Source organism: Stigmatopora nigra, chromosome 17, assembly GCF_051989575.1.
Source record: "Stigmatopora nigra isolate UIUO_SnigA chromosome 17, RoL_Snig_1.1, whole genome shotgun sequence".
Lineage (NCBI taxonomy): Eukaryota > Metazoa > Chordata > Actinopteri > Syngnathiformes > Syngnathidae > Stigmatopora > Stigmatopora nigra.
The window spans coordinates 2870686-2887793 of NC_135524.1; the positions used below are offsets into that span (position 1 = coordinate 2870686).

Below are 17108 nucleotides of genomic sequence, written 5' to 3' on the forward strand. Positions count from 1 at the left end.
CTTAACTAGGTTTGTAGGTATTTAAAAAAAAAATCAATAGTCCTAATAAGGCAACAAAGGGGTCACTTTGGTAAGCACAATAATACAACCTATGTATTAATGAAGTCCCTTACCGTGTCTTTGATGAGCCTTTTTTCCTCAAAGGTGCTTAAAATGGCTATTTTCAAGATGAATTTTGAATAAACTATCACCTCCAAAACATTCACAGGTAAGCACTCACTTAACCCTGTCAAAAAAAACAGAAACTTTTCTGTCAGGCACCAACTGTCTTTGTCACTGCTGCTGAAAAACAAAGAAATGAGAGAATGGTTTATCCTTGTTGACAAAAGGCAAAGTAAATTGGAACATTATATCAAGACTTTTGAGGATGAATAGGACATATGTTATATGGAGCAGGGTGCGAGGGAGCTGCCAGTATCCTGTTTTTAATTATGTATCGACAGCACCTCGGGGGCTGGCCTGCTTTTTCGCAAACGGGTCAGAGTCGGAGAGGATTAAATGCGGGGATTGTGGAGTAACTTTTGATATGTCGAGAAGAGAAGTCAAAATTCGTAACCCCCATTCTAAACTATAAGCAAAGATAACCAATAAAACTATAACTCTCACTACCAGAATCAATAATTCCATCAAAATGGGAAAAAATGTCAAACAATATAACATGTTCAAGCTTATCAAACTTTATTTCAGACTGCATTTTTTTTCCTTATGCGGTAAACACCAAATATCAACATGTTAATACTTGTATGGCTCTTTAAGGTACACGAATAGAATAAAAATACCCTGTATAATCGTACAACTAATGCAAAGTGCGCAAAAAATCTAAGATGCTTCTAGTCAACTGCATTGTAAGCATTTTTCTTCAGTAGTGTAAAGGGTTAACATTCAGATTTTAAGGGAATAAATATGATGGTACTTTATAGGTGGGCACTTGATTATTATTATTATTTTTTTTATATCTTCTGATGCTAGCAGTGACTGTCGTATTCACATACACAATTTACTACAAGACACAAACAGCAGCTCAAGTTTAAATAACCATTTGGCAACCTATGTAGAGGCATAAAATACATAAATAAAACACCTTGCAATACAACATGGAGGTAAAATTTGAGTTTGGCATGACACAAAAGGTTATAACTGTAAATTTTGTGTTTTCCTCACATGTAATGTTATGGGTGACATGCTTCTTTTTCTTCAGCTAAGAATATAAATGCACATAGAGCACAATTCCATCAAATGCATCGGCTTCACAAGCATATTTATACAGTAAAAGTTTAAAAGTTGCTCGGCGCAATGTAAACAAAGGCGAAATAAGTCACGCGTGACCCCTGTAAAAACCCTTCAAATGTCATATTGCACTCGAGAAGGACTCGCGCCGCGGCGAATGGAATCGAATCTGGCCTGTTTAAACCATCTTCAACAACAAAAAAATATATTAAAACATTGATATCATAGATATAGAATTAATAGTGTATTTCATAATACTATTCTTATTATAACAGCTTGTGCGTGTGTCCACACGGCTATAAATATTTTATATATAGATTTATGATATGAAAAATATATATTCATATATTGCTATAAAGACTACGCTGAGGAACAATTTGGGAAAAGTTAGGTTGAGTGAGATTTTTAAGGTGATTACAACTGAATTAGTTTGGTGATAACTAAATGGAGAGTTAGTCATTTGATTAGATTTTTTTTGGGGGGGGGTTTAATAATTGTAGGGATTTTTAAAATGTCTGTTTCTATTTCCTTGGTTCTCTTTTTCAGTAGTTTAAAATGATGTCAATATTGGAGAGCTTTATAAAACCATTACACCTGAAAAGTAGGGGAGAATGGGGTTGATTGTCACCCATATGATCAAATGTTTTAAAAAAATGTAAATCTACATTGTTTTGTGTTGAACCAACATTGTAAACATGTTTGAATGTAATGGTAGAATTACCATTGCATTCTTGTTACTGGTACTTATTTGTGAAAATAGCTCATGGCTCAAAATCCCTGTAATAAATTGCAAATATGCTGACATAGTGGATTTTGTATAATTTACGAAGAATGAAGAGATCCTATGGTTTAAAAAAAAAAATTGACATGAGAGAGAAGACCTCAATTTCTAGACCTAACTCTGTTCCCCAGTGGTCTAGGCCGGCTTCTTGAAACAAACTCGGCCAGATATAACATAATAGCTATTCTACTGTATTCACTTCCAAACAAATATGAAATAAAGGTATTCACGTCAGCATAAACCGGTATGCGGCTTTCTGACGTGATTTACCAATTAAAGCCTCCCATGCACAGAGAGGCTTCAATACCGGTCGAGACTGGTTTAAAAACAGGCCAGCCGCACTGTGGTGGCGAACGTGAGCTTCCATGTCTAGTTCGTAAGCACAACAAAGGTCATTTCGCTTTCTGTACATTTGAAATCACACAAGAGTGTATACAGTGAACCCCCCAATGTGAATGTGAACAGTACCTTAACAGAAGATTCCAGTAAAAAGTCAGGCAACTTCGAAGGGAGGCTCCTGCAAAATGTAGGATGGGAAATTTGAGACCAGATTGCTCTTTAACTCTTTGTCATTGACGCCAATAGATATTCGATCCATTCAAATTTAGAGGATGAGACCGGATGTCAAGTGGCGTCAATGACACTGGAAGATGCTCAATGGCAATGGCAGCCATTGAAATAACAGCTAGAGCAATTATTTTGTGGTAATAGTTATGATATATTTAGCTCATTCAATACCCGCCAAATTAAAGTGGAAAAGTTGGCCAAACTTAACTTTTTCTTCAGTAATTAAAAGTAGAACAAATCAAATTGGGCTTTCTAACTCATACTTTTTTCATAAAATTAGTGGCTTCATTTTAAAAATGATCTAAAAAAAAGTCTTGATGATTTATAGATCCACAGTAAATATGTCCTTGGTATTGAATGAGTTAAAATGGAAAATAATAAATATGGAGGGTTCACCAACGTTCATGTTTTGAGTTTCTCTGTCTGTACATTTGCACCCACTAAACAGTATACACTATTAGAATCACAGCAGTACGCCGGTTCAGCTAGCGCCGCGTACATCACATTTGGACGCACAACAAAATGACGTTCCTACTCTTGGTGAGCGGGGGTGGGCATGGGAGGGAATGGAACAGCGCCACCTGTCGATATATGAGCCAGCGAGCATAATTGCAAGGGGGGAGGAAGAGGTGGAGGGGGCCTTAAGAAAAAAAAAAGAAAAAAAAACAATGTCAGGCTGCACCTCGGACACCTCACTAATTCCACTTTATCTTCCACAGATGTACCAAAGCACCGGTATCTAACCCCCCTCCCCCTGGCTGCGAGTCGGAACGAATATGAACATTACAAAAAAAAAGGGGGTTCTCAAACTTTTGGGGTCCAGAAACTGCTTATTGGAAAATATAGTAGATTGATTTCCTAACCCATGGATCCATAAGTGTTGTGCCACCACACAATGAAAGGTGATCATTAAACTGGAATTTTATCGGGAGGTTGCCATTATACTATCATTTTGTAGTATTTTATATCAAAAAGCTGTTTAAGTGAGTTGAGGCGCTTTTGAGTGGCCCTGCCACAAATACTTAGAAAAATCAGACCTTAGTTTGAGAACCACTGAAATCTAAATGTAAGGATTTACGACAGCGCCCTTGTCACGCAGCGAGCGTGCACGTGGCGCTTGAGGGGCAAACCAAAAAGGGGGTAAGCCTTGTTGATCACAAAACTCCACGTTTGTCTAGACAAATGTACTCACCACGAGACCCGACATAGAGCCTCACGACACCGACAATCTCAAGACAAAGAAAGGGAAGATCTCACCGCCCCGAATCCACTACCGCCACGACGATACGCCCGACTTAGCCGCTCGGTCCTCGTTGTCCCGTCGGTGTCCTTTGTCGATGCGCGTGAGGGGAAAAAAAGCGCCTGTCTCCTGTAGGGAACATTCTCGCCCGGGCATACATTTTTAACTCCTCCAAGCGGCAGAAGGACAAAACGGCGGCACCCCAGAGGGATTAACTCGGGACTCAAACGAGAGACCCTGGTGTGGTCATCAAAAGTGAGCACCTGGTATGACCCCCGCACCTACTAGAGCCCGGTAAGGTCCACGATGGCTTTGATGAAGATGGTGTCGTCGCGGATGTAGGAGTTTTTGGCGTCCAGTTTGGAAAGCGGGCAAAAAAGTGGGCAGCCGCTGGCGATGTTCATCTCGCTCACGGGCCGCTGAAAGGACGAGGAGGTGACGTCGGGGCGGAAGGCGTCTATGATGTGCTCCCTGTTGCTCTGATCCAGCAGCATCAGTGTCACCTGGAGGAGAAAAAAAAACTTTGAAAAAAGTTCTACGATTTTGGGTGGTTCACTCACTCTCTTTAGCATACCTTCTGGTTAAAGGGCCACTTTAGCAACGCGTCGCTAACTCCTCGCATCACTACAAAGAACAAGGACAAGTGGCTGCCGCGCCCTGTCCCGTCCCCGTTAAGATAGATCCTCAGACACATCTTGTAGCCGTACTTGCTGGTGTAGAATGCTGTTGAGGAACAAGACGGAAAGTGGCGTAAAAGTCATGTCATGAATTATATACTATGTCCCGCCTGTCGCCATAGGAACGGAGTTAAGTGACATAGTATTTGAAAATAAACATTTCTGAAAAATGTGAACCTTTTGTATTTTAGTTCAATACACCTGAACTGTACTTGGGGGGTAAACTTTTAATTAATAAATGTTTCACATACCACTAGAGAGACCTTGCATACCATTAGTGGTATTTGTGGCACTCTGAGAATGTTCTTACTTTCTGGAGGTCTGTAAATGAGTGAGGTAAAAACTGGCTGAAATGGAATACATGCAATGATATTAACCATTTTCATACCTGGCGAGAACATGGCAGGGGCTCGACCAGCGACGGCGTCCTGTCTCTTTTTGGCAAAATCCGATATCCTCCACACAAAGACGCCGTCGAACGTGGTGGCGGACATCTCCCTCAGCCGACCCTCCATTTCCGAAACTGTCAGGTCCTTCAGACCCACTGTTCTCTCTAACTGCCGCACCTGCAAAGCGTACAGTATGTAGGCAAATTAACGGTGATGAATAAATGTGGTGGTGTTCCACCAGACCAACCTTGTTACTCAGAGCCTCGATCTTGTCCTGGTCCAACTTATGCTGTCGGTTGCTGGCTTCCATGGTGGTGGCGAATCGCTCCACCTCTCTATTCAAGACGCATACCACGTTCTCAAAGGTGGCAGACTTCACCTCCAGCTCGGCGCAGCGGCGGCCCAGCTCGGCCACTTTGGTCTTCTCGCTGTGGAGCTGAAGCTCCAGGGCGGCGCCGACCGAGCTGGGCAGCGGAGTGAAAGAGGTGGACACGGAGAGGACGGGAGGCGGGGGCAGGGGACCCTGGGCTGGCAGGCCCAATCCGCAGGAGGACGAAGAGGAGGCGGCTCCCTGCACGGGATGCCCGGACGTGGAGGAGGAGGAGGAGGAGGTGGTGGTGTTGAGCTTGGAGACCCGGGCCTCCAGTTCCCTGAGGGACTGCTGCAGTTCCACCAGTTTGTGTCCCGCCACCTCCAGTCCCTGGGGTTGCAGCCCCTCCATGCTCACCTTCATACCCATGATGTAGTGCAGCAGCAGGTTCAGGTGCTCGTAGGCGAAGGCGCGTTCGTGCTCGTGGGTCTTTTCCTTCTCCACCTACCAGTTACCATCCGACATTTTGATATATTGTCGCACTCGAGCCGAAGAGGACGATGGGCTCACTTACCGACATGTCGCAGCCCACCACGTGAAAGCGACATGGCATTCTGAATTTGCTGCAGAACTTGATGTGATCCACATACTGGAGGACATGACAAATGTCAAGTGTCGAATGGGAAAGCCTGATGAGATAAGCGCTCACCTTTTCCCGGGGTATCTTCTTTTTAGCGCAGCCTTCACAGATCATTGGGTATTTGGGGCAGATTTCATCGTGGGCCTAGTGTGCCAACATTGAAAAAACATAGATTCTGGTGAGTGTTGTTATTGGATTGGAGGTCTCCAATGGGAGCCACTGAGTTAAATGAGCGCCCCTTGAAGGGTTAAGCCAATATGAACAAGATTTCAAACCCCCCTCAAAAAGCTGAGGTTTGTTTACCTTGATGTTCTTGAAGTGAAAGGGTTCCTTGCAGTACTTGCAGTTGAGCGTCCTCTCCGGGCACTCGCGCTCGCTGTGCCGCTCCTGTTCGTTGAAGCGAATGCGTTCCTTGCAGGACGGGCACGGGACGATCATGAACTCACACTTTCCCTCGTGATTCAACTGAGACACACAAAACATGTTTATTGTTTACACTTGTTTTATGAACCAGTGTTTAGAGAAATACTCTATAGTACTTGTACTCGGTCTGCAAATTGTCATAATGATACATAGGTTATAAATGCTGACCGCTTACCTCATACTCTTTGATAGATCCTCTCCATGAGCAGCTTTCGTTAATGCACGCAGCCGCCAGGTTTTCCACTTCTCGCCGCACGGCGTTGTCGGGGAAAGCCTTCGAGAATGTCCAAAAAAAGATGGATTTTAATTTTAATTCATTTTAGGGAATTGTACAAATGTGGCAGATTTTCAACTGATCATGTACTCACACATCCTTGTTTCAGGACTGACGTGGCCTCTTCAAAAATGTCCTCCTTGATGCAAGCAATGCATTTCTGTGGTCCATTGCTAAAACAAAAGCAAATAGGGATTGCTATTTGAAAATGAATCATTTTAAGTTTTTGTCATGAGTCTACCAAAACACTACCAAATTGTACTGTAAATTTTTTGTTGGTTCACCTAATGGCTAGGTTGAAGCAGTACGAGCAGAAGCGATGGCCACACTGCGCCTGAAAGGGTCGTCTCAGGATGTTGTGGCAGCACTTGCACAGATGCTTGTCTTCCAGCTTGTTGCCCAGGATCTTCTTGGGGTAACCCGGCTTGTTGCTCTCCATGGACGAAGGGGGCGAAGGGTCCTGGGCCGCCATGCTTTACGATCCCTCGTATTCTTACCTGCGTAGGGGGAGACGTTAAAGTTCATTCTTTTAACGACTTTTTTTTCAGGACGCTCGGCTTGATAACGGTACGGCAAATTCAGCACGGTTCCTTCTGAAACTTTTGTCAGATGTAGCCCAATTTTGAGCGGGAACACGCCCAATCTGGCAACCCTGGTAATAACGTAATGCAATCCATTGAAGACTAATAATATTACACCTATTATAAAAATGATGAGCACATTATATCATGACATAAAGAAGCGATTTCATATTGTATGGTATTGTGAAAGAGTCGACACACCCCTAATACTCAACGTTACCCAATGTTAATATGCCAAACGTCGACATGGAATAAACACGATCCAATATTTGAGTAGCATCTCAGTCTTTTAGTTAACATGTCGCATCAGATTGTCTCCTCGTTGCTACATAGCTTTCTCCAACCACAAGAAGACCAAGTGGTACCCGGAGGAGAGAAAAGACGAGGAAAAAAACCCTCCCTTCACGCTTACCAGCTGCCCGCTTTGCTCTTGTAGTCTTAATGAGCCGCCATGGCCGGCCCGTTCTTGTCCCGAGGCACCACTCGACGCTCTTTAAAAGCTCGCCATCGGCGGATTTCTACCTTCCGCCACATAACGACAATAACTCGGACGAGCGCTCCGGCAGCGGCGGATGTTTTCGTCCATCGACGCCATTGCTTTCATCCTCGCACCGCCGCCGTTGTGACGTCACCCGGTGGGAGACAGACCAAATGATCCAAAATAATGGGGAGGGGGGCTAATAAGTAAATGGAATTTCTGGAAATGGTTTGCTCCCTCACATTTTTTGGGGCCACTGGGAATGACTTTGGTATTTTCAACTTTGGTTAAATTATTTTTAGTGCAAAAGGGAAAATAGCACTTAGCACTCAGTAACTTCATTCTTTATCTTGATTGTTTATTACATTTCATGTAAGATTTCTCTATCCTGTAATTGTTTGGTAACCCCCAAATACATTGTTTTTATTTTTTAACTTGACACTAACTCATTTTTGACACAGCCATCTTTCTCTGACCATTCCAGCTGTTGTCCACTCATCTGATGTCCGAACTGGTAGAGAATCCTGAGCTCTCCCACATGGCATCGAGGGAGCACGTCGGGGGTCCATTCAATGACCAAGGGGCCAGGCTCCTTTGGGTCTTCTGAGCCAGGTCCTAGATCCACCAAAGACAAAAAAAATAGTATGATGCATGATAGGATAGTAATTTTAAAATGAAAACAAACACCTCACCAACTTTCAGGAACGTCTGGAGCTCCATGGGACGAATGGGCGGCGTCCAATCTGTCATTAATCCATCTGGAGGTTGCTGACATTGAAAGCGCGAGTAGGAACCATCCACATTCCGGACGAAACTCTGAGTGAGCTCCAGCTGCAACTGGTAGGTAAGGACAATATATTGAAAAAGGGAACGGAATTGAAGCAAATAATAAGGGCACACGGTTGAAGTGTCCGAAATCAATGCATCACTTAAAGAGTAGCCGTCACAGCTTGTTTATTGTCAACATGTTGAGCATCTCAATGATCTAATATTGTCACGCCCTTAGTATATATGAAAGAAAATTGTACTTTCACTGTAGTGGGTTAGAAAAACCTATTATGATTATATTATTATTTAATTCAGTCCATTTTACAACAACATTGGACTTTGGTGTTTACCTCAGGAGTGTCGAAGATGCGTTTGACTTCTGTTAAGTTGGTGATGTGCCAGATGTACTTGGAAGAAGAGCCAGGAGGGACAATGTCGTTCCTTGCTAGCACTGAAGTGGTGATGTTGGGCAAACGTCTCTTGGAGCCAAGCGATAGACGGTGCTGCAGGGCGTTGAAGAAGGGTTGTGGTATATGGTATACAAGAGGTTCAGGTTTCCCTGTAAGGAAACGCACACAAAATGACAGAATATAATAATAATATTTTTTCACAGTAAATTCTGTGCACCCAGGCCAGTAATAAATTTGAGTAATTTTTTTTTGTCAAAAGTGATGACCACCAACGTTTGTTAATTTGGAAATGGAAATACTTTTTTTTAAACTGCATGTGGCATAACTTACCATCAAACTGGTAATGCATTGTCTGCTGAATCCTCTCAGTGACACTGGCAAGCCACTGGTGGAAACCCATGGAAACAGAAGCCTCATCCACCACTTGTCCACCACCTGAAACATGACCGATATAGTACCAGGAACTAGGAAAAACTTGAAATGTTTTGCAATCATACTCAAAAGTGTTTCATCCGTGCGTGCTTTTTTGGCCTTGTGAATAGATTTTCCCGACTCAGTGGGTAGCGCTGAGGGCCTCTCACAAGGAACCAGGAATCTTCCGCTTTGCGTTGGTGAGACTGCAAAACCAGGATGGGAAAGGGATGTTTCAAAAACATCTCAGAAGAAATACAAATGAACTATTATGTTGTAATACCAGCTGTCGCAGAGTTGATCAACGTGGCAAACTCTGATGCCAGCTTCTCGTCGCTAGCGAAGGCGCACAAGCAAGCATAAAAGTGCATGCACGGTTGCGAAGGGTCCGAGTCCTCAACGGCGCCCGTGTCCTCGCCCCTATGGGGGCTGCAGGTGCATTGAAACGTCACCCCTCGAGTCCTTCCGCCGCCTTTCCCCTGCTCGGGTGTTCCCCCGCCGCTACCGATAGTCAGATGAAGAAGCCCCAGAGGGTGCACGGAATCCGGGCAACATTTGACCACCAGGGTGTCCCCGGATACCCGCTGGACAAGAGGCCCCGGGGATTTGGTGGCCAGGCTCCAAAGCTCCTCTTTAGTTTGCGAGGAGACCGTCAACCCCTCGAGGGCGGAGCTTTTGACACTGAGGGGTGTGGCCGAACGGCGGCACTCCACAGCGGCTTTGATGTGGGCGCAGAGAGCGTCGGGGGTACTGGAATCAAATTGGTCAGACCTGGAACCTTGTCCGCAGTTTGGCACGTAGCAGCGACCCATGTTGATCTCAGAGAGCGCGGGGTCTCCCTCACCTGTGGAGAGGGCGGGGGCCAGCTCCACGAAGCCCAGCCGGGCAGATATTCGTCCTCGCTGGCAGACGGAAAATACCTGTATTTCCGCATAGGGGTTAGCTATTTTCCCATTTGCTAATATTTTATTATTTTTTTAAATGGCATATTTGCCACATACCTGGCAACCGACTTCTCCATCATGGTCCCGCTCCTTCCCGTCTCGCTTCTCACTGTCAACAATCACTCGGACCACCTCCACACCGCCCTTCCGGGACCCCGAGGTGGCGTCCCGGAGGGATATCCCGCATAGTTTGTTTTTGCAGCTGAGACCCCGAGTCCCGTTGTAGACGCCGCAGCTCGGACATTTGCGGATTCCACGCATGGTGGCCTTCCCCAGGTTGGAGAGGAGGGCCGGGGTCAGGGTGGACCCTGCCATCTTGGTGCCCGCATCCCTCTGCTTGGCGGCGAGTGGGGTGGCGGAGGGTGATGGGATAATTGAAGGGGACGTGCAGTCCATTTTGCAATTGGTCATGTGATTGGGTGATCGGCTTCTGAACAGTGGATATTAAATACATACATTTAGGCTATATTATGAAAAATATTTTCCTAGCAATAATACTATTTATTAAAATTATTATTTTAGCCTAAAGATAAAGAAAACTACGTATTTTAGGAAACATTCAGTTTTTCTGATATGTGCCGATATATATAAATATAAATGGGTGAGTAAAGAAGCAATCCACAAAAGTACAAGTAACACATACATGAGATTCGAATCCCGAACCCTAGGACTGGACCACCCACTAGCCCACAGTGCTGGCCTAGTTGCAAGCTCCTGGAGGTAAACAATAGAATGACGTCATCCATATTTCTGAACCGTGTCACGTGACCAAATGAATAAATTTGGCGTCAAGTACCTAGGAAGCTTCTCTTTGGTCAAATTGGAGTCAATTTCAGCCGCTTGAGTAGTCGACCGTCGCCATTGCTTCTTACATTCCCGACACCCGCATTGCGCCTGTAACGAAGCTCTCAGTTGGCTGGAAAATCACGTGATAAAAGCGGGGCTGCACTTTCTGACTGAGGAATCATGGGAATTGCAGTACGGAATAAGTCAACGGGATTTGTAGCATATGTACACAGTAGTACTATCATTTAAATGTTTAGAAGTAAAAAACAAACACCAAAGTGCATGACATCCCAATTTTCATGATGTGCAATACAACTGTATTTTAAAGGATTAAAGCCCAACCAAAAAGTATTTACAGCTTCCCCCACAGACGTTAGGATGAATACAATGTATTTTTTGAAGTATGAAAGCCCGATCAACGCGTATTTACCGCCCCGCCCTCGTCCCACCTATTGACTAATGCGTGTTATTATGAAAACAATGTATTTTTCTTTTAAGTATTAAAGTCCAACCAAAAAGCATTTACAGCCCCTCCACCCAAACATATACTGACTAATGCACGTTATTATGAAAAGAAATATATTTTTGTATGTGTCCCTTTAATGGGCGTGGCCGAGGCCAGAGTTCAAATAGCCGACGTCAGACGCCGCAATGGCTGATAGACCAGGAAGCAGGAAGGGCGTATGTGCGTGCGTGCACTGCAGAGCAGCTCAAACGTGACGATTTGCCGAAGAAAGCCCGACAAACTTCTCACTGGACGATGCATTACATTCGGTTTGTTGTCATTTGGGGATTTCGAAGCCCCAGTTCTCGCCTTAAGAGCTATTTTTGACGGTGGCATGATTCGTTGACGTGATGCAGCCCCAAGTGTGTGCAGACGGCAACGTTTGCAAACAAATTGGCTACATTGCGTTACCGATCGCTCTTTGTTTAAAAAACTAATCGTTCCATTGTGTGTTTCAGTTCCTCAACGGGCACAGACTGCTGGGATCTCAAGAATGTGGCCAAAACGACCAGAAAGGAGCAGCTTGTTGACACCATAACAAAGTGAGTCATTTAAATAGTTCCGATTTCCTTTAGCCGTGTTATATTTACACGGCAACGTTTAGTATTCAAGGCTTTGCGCAATTGGCTCGTTTTTTATATTGATGCATTCAAATTTGGAATGAAAACACTAACTAACTTGGTGTTTTTTTAAATAGCAAAAACCTATGGATAAGTCTCCCACACATGCCTTTAGTGGATGTGTAAGGAGTACACAGCAATCCCTCGATTATCGCGGCTAATCTAGACCAGACATGGCTGTGATAAATGAAAAACCCTAAAGTAGATTTTAGTATTGATTTTAATTTTAAAAATTACTATAGTGGCAAGTGAAGGAGTAGCTCCCGCTTGTGAGTTTCAATGTGGCTTTTCACATTTTGAATTTAAAAATATAATCTGGTAAGTCATAGAACTGTGCACTTGAATAAATATACTTTACCCCCTTAAATTTCTTAAAGATCTCAGGGCTTGGACCTTTTTCTTTAGTTTTAAATGTGGTTTTGACAACCTAAGTGAGACATGTATTCAATAGTGCAGGTGTCATTTTTGACTAATTTTAACATAACAATATTTTCCTCATCTTAAGAGTAAAACAAACTTTTTGGATATTTAATTTTTAAAAATTAACAGATTTGAAATTGACTGAAAACTTGAGACAGAAGTAGTATTTATTTTAACCTTGTAGGCCCCTGTCCAGTGTTTTCAAATTTCCCACCACTTGATCAAGATCCTGATCTAGTTTTGTGGAGGAAAATTGACCGATCGTTTTTAGTCTTTACAGTAGACTGTCTAATATTGCCTTTTGATGTTTCATAGAATAAAAAGCTAAATGTAGGAGGTAGTTTTGTCAAATTTTGATGTTCGGCGTTAGTCTGTACTTTATTCTATTGTGGCTTCACTCCTTTTTTGGTTTCCTACCTATGTCAAGATTGGTTCTGTCAGAGCCTATCTCGACATAGGCAGGAAACCTGCTCCCCTTGGCTGGAATTCTGAAAAACAAAATAACATTTCCAAGGTCTTACCTTTTATTTTGCAAAAACTCATAGATTTGTTCTGCTTGAGCATATCTGAGTTTTTTCAAAATAATAGGTATGACCTTGTGAATGTTTTTTTATTTTTCAGAATTCCAGCCTGAGCCTATCTCGACAGGCAGGAAACCAAAAAAAAAAACATTTCCAGGGTCTTGCCTTTTATTTTGAAAAAACTCATAGGTTTGTTCTGCCTGAGCATATCTATGAGTTTTTTTCAAAATAATAGGTATGACCTTGTGAATGTTTTTTTATTTTTCAGAATTACAGCCAAGGGGGACCAGGTTTCATGCCTGAGCCTATCTTGACAGACAGGAAACCAAAAAAACATTTCCAGAGTCTTGCCTTTTATTTTGCAAAAACTCATAGATTTGTTCTGCCTGAGCATATCTGAGTTTTTTTCAAAATAAAAGGTAAGACATTGTGAATGTTTTATTTTTCAAAATTCCATGCCTGTGTACCATGTTTTTCAAAATAAAGGTGATCTCTTCCCAATGTTTTTTATTCAACTGTACTAACTCCTTTTTTTTGTTTTTCAGAATCCACCAGAGGGACCTGGTTTCTGCATATGAACAGATAGCCTCAGGAGCTCCCAATTTATGAAGTTTTTCAAAATAAAAGGTGAGCTCTTCTCAATGGTTTTATATTCAACTCTGTGTATTGACTCTTGTTTTTCAGATTCCATCAGGGGACCTGGTTTCTGCTTATGAACAGATAGCCTCAGGAGCTCCCAATTTATGAAGTTTTTCAAAATAAAAGGTGAGCCCTTCTCATTTCTTTTTTATTTAACTCTATGTACTGACCCCCTTTTTTTGTTTTCCAGAATTCCACCAGGGGGTGGAGAAGATTCGATTTTTTACGATGCTGGAGCACCAACGGGAACCAATCTACAAAGTTTTTCAAAATAAAAGGTGAGCCCTTCTCATTGCTTTTTTAACTAACTGTACTAACCCCCCCCCCCTTTTCAGTTTTCGAATCTTCTCCACCAGGGGGTGGAGAAGATTCGATTTTTTACGATGCTGGACCACCAACGGGAACCAATCTACAAACTTTTTCAAAATAAAAGCTGACATCCTGTTTTCCAGATTTCCACCTGGTGACTAGAGGAATTACTTCATTTTATTCAAGTTTTTCAAAATAAAAGCTTTGAAATGTAAACATGTGTTGGTCTTTATCTAACAAAAAATGCAAGTCATAATCAAAGTTCAAAAAATTTATTTACAAGTAAACATTTGAATTTCAGAATACTTTAAAAAAACATTTGTAGATTAACAAAAAACAAAGGGGGATAAACACTTAGAAAAAAAAAAAAGACAAAAAAAGGGAGATAAACACTTAGAAAAAAAAAAGACAAAAACATGGGGGATAAACACTTAGTAAAAAAAATTGACAAAAAAACGGGGGATAAACACTTAGTAAAAAAAATTGACAAAAAATGGGGGATAAACACTTAGTAAAAAAAATTGACAAAAAATGGGGGATAAACACTTAGTAAAAAAAATTGACAAAAAATGGGGGATAAACACTTAGTAAAAAAAATAGACAAAAAACAGGGGGGATAAACACTTAGAAAAAAAATGGAAGGTAAACATGAAAAATGGAGGATAGACAAAATAAAATATTAAAAAGCAGGAGAAACACCTAGATGGAAAAAAGGGTAGATAAATATTGAAAATAAATTTTTAAAAGGTGGATAAACTTTTGACAAAAGCAGGGGGGGATAAATACTTAGAAAATTAAATTTGAAAAAAAAGCAGGAGGAACATCTAGAGGATGAAAATAAAATTAGAAAAAAATGGGGGATAAATACTGAAAATAAATTTTTAAAAGGTGGATAAACCTTTGACAAAAGCAGGGGGGATAAATCTTTAAAAAAGGGCGGATAAATACTTAGAAGATAAATCTTTGAAAAAATTGGGGTGGGGGATAAACACTTCTAAAATTAGAATTTAAATTAGAAGGAAAAAAAACTTTTCTTGCTCCAATATTAAATGACAACCCTCTTACCTTAAACATCTAGTCAAAAAGCTGTGGAAATGAATGGCCAGTGAAATGTCATCATGATTTAGGCTTTTATTTTATTTGGATTTTCAGAAATACAGAGACAGCATATGATGCAAGAGAGACATCTTCAGGTGGGCAACCAAGATACCTCAGGCCTGTTGCGTGCAAGAAAAATAGCAAAAGTTAGAATATATAGAAACTGGAGATTCAACTTTCTTTTTGTGGGGCTAAGTTTTACCTTGATCAGTCCCAGTCTCCCCTTCTGTAACCTCAAGAGTCATCTCGGCACAAAGAAAGCTGCATCTTGGTGCTAAACAGAGAAAAAAGCACAAGTTAGCATATATACAACCTGGAGATTCAACATGTAGGCTTAGTTTTTTTTTTAATGGGAAGTAGTTTTTATCTTGGTGGTTAAACAGTGGAAACTTGATTTAACCAAGGCATTTGGGGGTTGCCAAACAATTATAGCATAGAGAAACCTTACAAGAACTTTAATAAACAATCAAGATAAAGAATAAAAATAAGTTAGCGAGTCCTATTTTCCCTTTTCCAGACAAGGCGATTCAATATACAGACTGAGGTTAACAGCTGGGACAGGGTGTCAAACTCGGGTTGGTTCGTGGGCCGCAATAAGGTCAACTTGATTTCACGTCAGCTGTACTATTTTAGATATTCTTTTTCTATTTAAATTGGATTAAAAAAACTGCATCAAAATCCCTAAATATTCAGTTTATAGATCTAAAACAAATGTTTAACCTTTTATTTTTCTTCATGAAGGAAAATCTTGTAATAATTTGTTTTTATTTCAAATGGTAACAAAATATTTGGGGGAAAATGTTCAACATTAGCATGGAAAACTATTTAAATTAATTTAATTTTAGATTTTACAACATGCTTCTTTAAATTTAAAAACAAAAAGTAACAAATGGATTAAAAATACAATTATTGATTTTAAAAAGGGGAATATGAGGTAATAATATGTATAAACTTCATTTAAATTTGATCCTAACAGAAAGTCAGCACTCATGATTTACTTTCTCGGACCGCACAAAATGACACGGTGGGCCAGATTTGGCCCGCGGGCCGGTACTTTGACACCAGTGCGCAAGGAGAAAGTTGGCTTCAATTCTGTATACACGTAATTCTTTTGTAAAACCAGAACAATTACAAATCGGGAACGGGTGTTTAAGACTCAGATTGAAAACGATTACATACAAAACAACAAGAACTAACTAAGTCATGCCCCTGGATGTCAATCTAGAGTGACACTTACCCAGGAAACTGTCAGTTGATGTCTTGCGTTGTTTGATTAAATTTAAAGTCTTGCAACACGACTCAATCATGGATAGAAAACGGAGAACATGCTTTTTAAGTCAAATCGTGACGCTAACACGAATGCTGACTAGTAACATGATGTGGCACAAAGCCGGTCGAGAAAAGAAGCCCATACTTAAATTGTCGACGGTGTGTTAAACCTGGCATTAAACTAAGAGATTTGTTGGCGTTTCGGGCTCAATTAATTGCTGAAAAATCTCCCGATCGCGTGTTAAAAACGCATTTAGATAGCGAATTGCTCGATTTCTTACCTCCTTGGCGTCCATGTCCACCATCACCAAAAGGAAAAGTTACTGCGCATGCACTCAATTAACGTCGAAAAGATGGGCGTGGTGGCGCAACCACGCCCACATTTTCCCATCACATTGAAAGTGGAAAAGATGGTGAGTTGCATACCGCGATCCTAAGAGGTGCTTTATCCTCCCAACCCGTCTATGTTTATAAGATGACGAAGAATAGTCGTGAGTTGTGTGGTGTTGATGCTATAAAACACCAAGCAGCACCATCGCCAAACCAAAACCTTTACGTAATGCTATCTTGAGCGTCGAGACGCTGTGAGGTTGAGAACCAATCAAAGAAGCCTATTTTGGGCGGACTATTTGAACATGACCAAGTGCAGCTCCGTGATTGGTTTTTAGAAACGTCAATCTGAAGACAGTCGTCCTTTGTTCAAGGTCGGCAGGATTACAATTCCTGTGTTAGTTTTAAGCAAGGCGAAACTGACATCATCAGGTACCATTAACTTAATTTAGCGATTATATAATATATAAACTCCGTGTAAAACTTTGGCA

General features: G+C 41.6%; 2 protein-coding genes and 3 long non-coding RNA genes across 9 annotated transcripts; 2 read left to right on the forward strand and 3 right to left on the reverse strand.

Annotated features, from left to right (window-relative positions):
- Positions 1 to 113: 113 nt before the first annotated feature.
- LOC144210406 (TNF receptor-associated factor 2-like) lies at positions 114 to 7738 on the reverse strand. Of its 3 annotated transcripts, none has more exons than XR_013329374.1 (12): positions 7522 to 7738; positions 6813 to 7025; positions 6623 to 6701; positions 6430 to 6528; positions 6135 to 6296; positions 5901 to 5975; positions 5766 to 5840; positions 5129 to 5695; positions 4881 to 5058; positions 4390 to 4538; positions 2477 to 4318; positions 114 to 226 (listed from the first exon to the last, which is right to left on the reverse strand). XR_013329374.1 is itself a non-coding variant. In XM_077737063.1 (11 exons), exons 2-11 carry the CDS (start codon positions 6998 to 7000, stop codon positions 4100 to 4102), a joined length of 1791 nt encoding a protein of 596 aa, XP_077593189.1. In that variant the 5' UTR covers positions 7001 to 7025; positions 7522 to 7738; the 3' UTR covers positions 662 to 4099. The 3 variants fall into 3 exon arrangements, 1 of the variants encoding a protein (XP_077593189.1); XR_013329375.1 differs by having other exon boundaries at positions 140 to 279; XM_077737063.1 differs by lacking the exon at positions 114 to 226 and having other exon boundaries at positions 662 to 4318.
- Positions 7339 to 9298, forward strand: LOC144210408 (uncharacterized). Its single transcript, XR_013329376.1, has 3 exons — positions 7339 to 7744; positions 8072 to 8431; positions 8711 to 9298. It is a non-coding gene; the product is annotated as an uncharacterized LOC144210408 (long non-coding RNA).
- On the reverse strand, positions 7925 to 11066 carry c17h2orf42 (chromosome 17 C2orf42 homolog). The gene is made up of 9 exons (XM_077737064.1): positions 10917 to 11066; positions 10764 to 10834; positions 10178 to 10550; positions 9460 to 10096; positions 9263 to 9382; positions 9096 to 9200; positions 8706 to 8914; positions 8280 to 8424; positions 7925 to 8202 (listed from the first exon to the last, which is right to left on the reverse strand). The coding sequence occupies exons 3-9, from the start codon at positions 10529 to 10531 to the stop codon at positions 8018 to 8020; spliced, it is 1755 nt and encodes a 584-aa protein (XP_077593190.1). The 5' UTR covers positions 10532 to 10550; positions 10764 to 10834; positions 10917 to 11066; the 3' UTR covers positions 7925 to 8017.
- A 451-nt stretch (positions 11067 to 11517) lies between these two features.
- LOC144210738 (uncharacterized) lies at positions 11518 to 14136 on the forward strand. Of its 3 annotated transcripts, none has more exons than XR_013329448.1 (6): positions 11518 to 11680; positions 11870 to 11953; positions 13518 to 13599; positions 13657 to 13737; positions 13802 to 13889; positions 13947 to 14136. It is a non-coding gene; the product is annotated as an uncharacterized LOC144210738 (long non-coding RNA). The 3 variants fall into 3 exon arrangements; XR_013329447.1 differs by having other exon boundaries at positions 13968 to 14136; XR_013329449.1 differs by having other exon boundaries at positions 14064 to 14136.
- A 900-nt stretch (positions 14137 to 15036) lies between these two features.
- Positions 15037 to 16892, reverse strand: LOC144210550 (uncharacterized). The gene is made up of 3 exons (XR_013329404.1): positions 16569 to 16892; positions 15221 to 15292; positions 15037 to 15137 (listed from the first exon to the last, which is right to left on the reverse strand). It is a non-coding gene; the product is annotated as an uncharacterized LOC144210550 (long non-coding RNA).
- Positions 16893 to 17108: the final 216 nt, after the last annotated feature.

Bases quoted from the DNA above. Each gene is read 5' to 3' on its own strand.
- c17h2orf42 (XM_077737064.1), bottom strand. From the start codon at position 10,531: ATGACCAATTGCAAAATGGACTGCACGTCCCCTTCAATTATCCCATCA. The intron at 10,097-10,177 runs GTATGTGGCAAA...GCGGAAATACAG, and splicing joins ATGGAGAAGTCGGTTGCCAG to GTATTTTCCGTCTGCCAGCG. The intron at 9,201-9,262 runs GTATGATTGCAA...GTCATGTTTCAG, and splicing joins CACGGATGAAACACTTTTGA to GTGGTGGACAAGTGGTGGAT.
- LOC144210406 (XM_077737063.1), bottom strand. From the start codon at position 7,000: ATGGCGGCCCAGGACCCTTCGCCCCCTTCGTCCATGGAGAGCAACAAG. The intron at 5,059-5,128 runs GTTGGTCTGGTG...TACGCTTTGCAG, and splicing joins TCGAGGCTCTGAGTAACAAG to GTGCGGCAGTTAGAGAGAAC. The intron at 4,319-4,389 runs GTATGCTAAAGA...TTTCTCCTCCAG, and splicing joins AGTGGCCCTTTAACCAGAAG to GTGACACTGATGCTGCTGGA.